The sequence below is a fragment of the Cyprinodon variegatus genome, unplaced genomic scaffold, assembly GCF_000732505.1.
Source record: "Cyprinodon variegatus isolate N-32 unplaced genomic scaffold, C_variegatus-1.0 Scaffold354, whole genome shotgun sequence".
Taxonomy (NCBI): Eukaryota; Metazoa; Chordata; class Actinopteri; order Cyprinodontiformes; family Cyprinodontidae; genus Cyprinodon; species Cyprinodon variegatus.
Window position 1 is genome coordinate 67,121 of NW_015150807.1, and position 6,721 is coordinate 73,841.

The 6,721-nt window shown below is 37.1% G+C and overlaps 1 protein-coding gene across 2 annotated transcripts in view; it reads left to right on the plus strand.

Annotated features, from left to right (window-relative positions):
- papd7 (PAP associated domain containing 7) overlaps positions 1-6,721 on the plus strand; it is an 18,905-nt gene that overhangs the window by 3,892 nt on the left and 8,292 nt on the right. For both annotated transcript variants that reach the window (XM_015385988.1, XM_015385987.1), the window contains exons 2-5: positions 1,066-1,189; positions 4,967-5,013; positions 5,099-5,219; positions 5,293-5,400. In XM_015385988.1, the coding sequence (XP_015241474.1) occupies positions 1,066-1,189; positions 4,967-5,013; positions 5,099-5,219; positions 5,293-5,400 (400 nt within the window). The remainder of the gene's footprint in view (positions 1-1,065; positions 1,190-4,966; positions 5,014-5,098; positions 5,220-5,292; positions 5,401-6,721) is intronic.

Below are 6,721 nucleotides of genomic sequence, written 5' to 3' on the forward strand. Positions count from 1 at the left end.
CAAAATCCCAATATCGTGCATCCCTACTTTATTTATTTATTTTTTCTAGACTCTTATTTGAAAATAAAGTTTCTCTGAGTTGGCTGTAAATTTGGAAATGACAAATGAGGTTTGATATTTGTAGCAAGTAAACAAGGACATGTTTTGCACACATTAGGGATCAAAGTATTGTGATTAAAAACTAAAAATGTCTTGGATTTTATAAACCTCGTTAAAGGGCATAGGTGTAATTTTAATAATTAATTGTGTTTGGAAAGGGGTGGGGAATAAACTTGATTAGAATCATATTTAAAAAAAGAAATTCAAAACTAGTAACAGGTAAATCCAAAAGTAAAAGTTAATTGTTTTCATAAGTGCCTAAATTCTAGAGCCACTTGGAAGTTGATACTATATATGGCAAGCATTGCTACCTAAACATTTAATTCTAACCACAATGGCTATGTGTTATTATGAAGTTTTTATACAAGTATCTTTTTTTTATTTATCTATCATAGCTTGCTTTATTTGTCATTCTAAAATATTATCTGTTAGTTTTTAGCTCCAATACCCCAGATGGAATTTATCATATTGATACCATTTAGGTAAAATATGGCATTAGCTATAACCATGAGTGATAAAAAGTCCCTCTAACTGTTGAGAAGCCGCCCTAAGAAGGGTTTGATAATCGGGGGAAAAGATTTGCAGGTTTTATCCCTGAATGCTGGAGCGTTTCGCTGTCCCTGCTGCCATAACAGCGTGAGAAACCTGCGGGACCAAATGCTCCTTTCTGCAGTCTCATCCTGTATGCTGTGACATGCTTCCCCCGGTAGAAACTGGATGTCATTTAAAAGAGCGTTGCTCCAACTGTAGCAGTTTGAGGTAGACGTACAGTAATGCAGCAAAGTGTAATCACATTTTGACCAGGGATATGCAGTCCCATTTTAACAGGATAGTTACAGGGACGGGTCAGGCTAAATGCTGTGAAACTGGGACTATGGAAACTGGCTCTTTTTAATATTTCTGCCCTGGGGGAATTATGAATGCAAGTTATGTGAGAATAACCTCGGTTTTGACCGTTCTCCACAGACTCGATGAAGAGGTGAGGGACTTCTACAACTTCATGCGTCCCCGAACTGAAGAGGAATCTATGAGGAAGGAGGTGGTGAAGCGGATAGAGATGATCATCAAAGAGCTGTGGCCTGCAGCTGATGTAAGACAAACATATAGATCTACACCACTTCTATGGCGGCTGGATTTGAGCCTTTCTGAAAAATCATTGTTAGCTCTTCGGTAACAGACGCTTAATCGGGGAAAAAAAGAGCTTTTATTTTTATTTAAGGAAAAGAACAAATTTTCCTGCAGCGAATTATGTTACAGTTCTAAGCGCTGATCCAAATTCCGGGGATGATTTTCAGTTTGACACGTTTGTCCTGCCAATAAAATCTATAAAAATAAACAAAACCAGAAATAAACATTTTAGATAGTTTTTCTCTATACTGATTTTTGGTTAAATAAAATAAGAAACCAAGCAAGATAATGGGAAAATGGTAAATCAGTGTTTAAATGCACTCCCACCTACCTCCTTCTGAAGTTGGATTGTAATATTTGACAATAATTCAAATAAATCTCATATTTCAGATGGCATGGTTAGTCAGAGGTGGGTAGAGTACTCGAGTAAGAGTAGAAGTACTTTAACATTTTTTACAAGTAAAAAAGTATTCGGTAGACACAGACTTTTAGCTAGGAATATTACATACTGTAAGGCAATAGGCTGTGCACTTTGGTGTATCATATCTTTACGCGGTGCATGGGACTGTCCTACAAAGCAGTAAAGGGGTATATTCCACTATAGAAAAGTTTGAAATTTAGACTCCCTGAAACGCTATTTCCTGCATTTTCAGGAAGTATTGTCCTTAAAAAAAAAAAAAAAAACCCAAATAATCCTATAATTATCAGGTATTCGATGAGTTTTCGTAATTTTTTCAAAGTTTTGAGCTTACTTCTTGCGAACAGCGTAGCATGCTCGGTCCCACGAACAAAATTGTCCGAAGGGACGTTAGATATTCCACCGTATTCCGTGGGAAAATTAGCCGTACCTCCCCAAAACAGTGTGTACAATTTTTTATATTTTTAGTAAAGAACGTACAGTGTACGCCTGTACGCATTGCTAGCTAATAGCCTGGGTAGAAAAGCTAATAGACTACTGAGTAATTGTTAGATAATAACATCAGATTTAATGTTTATAAATGATGCTGGCAAACAGACTTTATGTGCAAGTTCTCTCATTTTAAAAACTCGGATGCCTAAAGAATACAAATAAATGAATGTAAATGAACACATTTGTGCAGAAGGAATACTTTTACCAATTTTAAAACATAGAAAACCAAACAATGAGACCTGTATTTATATTCGGACAGGGTAAAAAAAAACTTCTTCTGATTAAAGTAGTCAGAGATTTTACTAAAGTAGGGGTAGAGATACTTTACAAGAATTTTACTCAAGTAGTAGTAAGAAGAGCAATCTGGCAAATTTACTCCTAAAAGAACATTTGTTTCTAAATTGTTACTGAAGTAAATGTAACTAAATACTACCCACCTTTGGTTAGCATTACTGTAAACAACACTTGCTTGGTGTTTCCTTGGTTGATTATAAGCCGTTACATTAGATCTGACGTTTCCTAAACTTGTTCTAACCCAGCAGGTTCCCTGACTCGTTAAAAGCACTGGGAACTTGCTGTTTTCTTCATTGTCTTCCTGTTATCATCTTAAAGTCTCGCTCTCTCACAGACACTTCAAAAAAAAAACAACAAAAAAACAGTTTTCTTTTAAAAGGCTTTATAAATTTCAGTGACTCTTGAGTTTTTTTTGATTCCGAGGACTGGAAATCCTCTTTCCTCAGTTACAACTTCCATGATGAAGAGTGTTGTTACTTAATCTGTTAAGCTGCCTTCACTGTTGAGTAAAAGAGCCAATATTGAGATTTTAACCAGCAAATCCTGCAACTAGATTTGTTTTCAGTGCATATTCTTTAGCAAAAAATAACAAATTAAAGTATGATGGTTGGAAATGCAAGTTTTCAATTAATTAATTGTTATAAAGTTAATTGATATTGGCCTTCAATGGGTTACCCTTTAAAAAATAGTTTTCTCATGTATAAATAGAATCTCACCATTAACATAAGGGCCTAATAATTTTTTTTTTTTTTTTCTTTTTTTCTTTTTTTTTCTTTCTTTTTTTTCCCAGTATGATGAGTTTAAAAAAAGAAATGAGTAAATCATTATATTTTTAAAATTCTCGTGCCAGCTTTATTAAATGCTGACTGAATAAAAAAGTTTTTCTACACATGATTAAACTAGATGTATTAAGAAGATATAACGCAGGGTTACTAACCTTAGGTCACTAAATAAATAGCTAATTATAATAAGAGAAACTGATTATTTCCAATATAAAGACTTGCATAACTATCGTTAAAAGACGGCATGTGTCACTAACAAACTGTCAGACTATTTACCACCTTGTTTCAATGAAGTTTACGCTAACTGTGACGCGTAATCCAGCATTCAGTGCTGTGAGAGACTTTGGCTGCTAGCAGCGCCTTTAAACATGTGGCGATATTAAGGTATTAACTGAAAGAGTTTATCATATGCAAACAGAATGGCATAAAGTTGATTCTGTAGCCATTAAAGAGAAGAAATAATCTCAAATCTGGATTTTTTCATGTTTCACACATGCCTCCACGCTGGCATTACTTCTCTTGCAAATACAAGTAAAACTCTGGTTAAGAATGAACAGCAGCACCCCCTAGTGGACAGGGTAACATTACAATTCTAAAAATGAAGTTTTTATATGCAAATATTTTTAATTAATCAAATGGAATAATGTTTATTATAAACCATTAATAGACATTTAATCGCAAGTCGATTGTTTGCATCCCTTTTTCAGTTCGGGATCATATGTGAATTACAGTTTTCACCTCTACGAAGGATTTTAATCAAAGCTTTTACCTGTGGTTGTTACTCAAAACAACTAGAACCAATGTGGAGCTTTTAGAAACATCAAATCAAGAGAAAATTGCTAAAAACCTTCTTTTTTTTTTTGTCTGTTCAATAGGAATTTATCCAGATATTTGAAAACACCTTGTGGTGACTAGCGGTATTGCATACCAATATGCTTTTCCACATCCCAAAACAAAGAAATATATTTACATTTTTCAAAATACTTTTTTTGGCTCAAATTGACAAAAATCGATTACTTTAATTATTTACTTTTATTTAAGGTGAATTTATTTAACTTATTCTTAAATTACTGCTTTAGAAATAACCGAAAAATTAAGTTTAATTAAAAAAAACTACGATTAAACTACATTAATATAAGAATAAAGAAGCTTTTTTTTATAACTGAATATATTGTCAGCTCTCACATATATTTAAATTTTAATACATCACTTAATGGTTTAGGGCTTATATGATGCAGTGGAAGGGTTGCTCAGCGCGCTGAGATTGACATCATTACTTAACGGCGTAAAGTGTGAGCGCCGGCGATTCATTGGCTGCCAGCTTTTCCCACTTCCACTGCGAAGCCGCATTGTCAGATAAATGGGCTTGAGTCTGGCATCTGTTTCTGCTTCCTTTTTCCATTTCAGCCTGTTATTCCTGGCCTGTCCCTATGCCGCTGCCTTGTCGTGTTTAACAGGAGGAAAGGGAAAGAACTTCATTCTGCTTCCTTTGAGAGCTTTTACTTGGAACCCCAAAGCCCAGCCTTTTGTTCCCAAACCTTTGTGTACTTCATTTGGCTCCAAACCCAAGCTGGCAGCGCTTAACTTCTCCCAAGTGGAACCCAGAGATGCCTTGTTTGTTGAACTGTTCAGACTTCGAGCTGGATGTTTCATCACAACTTAAAAACGAACTCTGTAATCCTCATGCTGGGATTATCTTCACCAGTTTCTCTGTTCTGCAGTAACAGTGTGGTCTCTATCGTTATTTTATTAGGTCCAGATATTTGGCTCCTTCAGCACCGGGCTCTACCTTCCCACAAGGTAAGGCTTTGGAGAAGACACGCTGTCAGTTGGAATCCAGCTGCATTGCTAAGATTTAACGTTGCCCTTTCCTTCCTTCCCACAGCGACATAGACCTGGTCGTGTTAGGGAAGTGGGAGCGCCCCCCGCTGCAGGAGTTAGAGCAGGCTCTTCGGAAACATAACGTGGCAGAACCCTTCTCCATTAAAGTCCTGGACAAGGCTACGGTGAGTAAAGGCTTCACTTCTAAAGGCCGCTCGGATTGGGCCGATTATCCTGACGTTCGAGTCTCTCTTTCAGGTGCCGATCATCAAGTTGACAGACCAGGAGACCGAGGTGAAGGTGGACATCAGTTTCAACATGAAAAGCGGCGTCAATGCGGCGAGCTTCATTAAGGAATACTTAAAGGTGAAAGATGCTCTCCGCCTCTGGGAGATGTTCACATCCGTCTTGCTGGTGCTACTTGAATTGCATACAAATGCAAAACACAAGCCGGCTGTGAGTCTCTGGCTAAATCAGATCAGCTGCCAAATTAAAATACATACAGATGGAGGAATGGAACAGAGGAAGGTCATGTTGACGTATTAAAATAGATGCAAAAGAGCCGCTCGTGTCCCTTAATTATAGATTTCAGGGTTTAAATAGAACTTTGGAAATTCCCTCTTTGCCTCCGCTAGCAGTTTGAGGCCTTACCCTGCTCTCCAGTTGGTCTGGCTCATCCCCATCTGGCTGGGTGAAGCTTTCACCTCTCTGCTCTAGGTGAATTCCAGCTGAGGGCGGAGCTCTTGCTGTGTCAGGTGCAGCTGATGTGGGAGAGGGGTTTCTGCAGCTTCTGTTGAAACAAGCTGTCAGATCCGTTCTTTTGTCCGCTGCCGGTTTTCACCTTGTTCACTGTTGTTCTGGGGGGATGCATGTCACAGTCAGGCGGGGATGTGTGCTTGCATGGCTTTGATTGACGGCTTGTCTTAGAGGTAACTAGGTGTTCTGCTTTCAGGCAGTCCATGACGTCCTGTTATCTTCTGAAATAGGAAATAAGCATGAGTCCTTCTTTAGCCAGCAGGCTTTGAAGTCGTAGGGAAATCGCATTTAAATGTCAAATCGTTCTGGCTTAAACATTTATATAAATGTACTCTTTATCAGAACATATTGTCTCAAAAATGAGAAAATTTCTATTTAAAAAAAATTCTTTCTTAAACTCTGTGCTTTTTTTTTTATTATCTTATGCAGGCCAGTTAGTTATACAGGGTTCCCGCGGGTCCTTAAAAAGTCTTAAAAGGCATTGAATTCTTCAAAATAAAACTAAGGCCTTAATTGGTATTAAAATGTCTTAAATCAGTCTTTCGTAGGTCTTAATTTTTAAAACATCATAAATAGGATTATTTTTATTACGATTTTTTTTTGTAATCTAAATAAAACGTTAAAATTGACAATTTATTTAAAAAAAAAAAAAAAATAAGGGCTCTCCATTACTGGTTCTGTCCCGATAGAGGAACCAATAAAAGCGTTGTTGCGGCCGGGACATTTGGGAGATGCGCCATTAACTTTTTCTCTGGAAAATATGAGCAAGTGTAAATGTAACCAAAATTGTCTCCAGCCAAGAGTTTTCTCCATGGCTAAAACCAGGGAACATACATGAGGCTCAGTGGATTTAGTCCAAGAATCGATTCAAGCTCAGAACGATGGGAATTAAGGCAGTGGAGTCGCACATGCGAAGCACGAAGAAACAGCC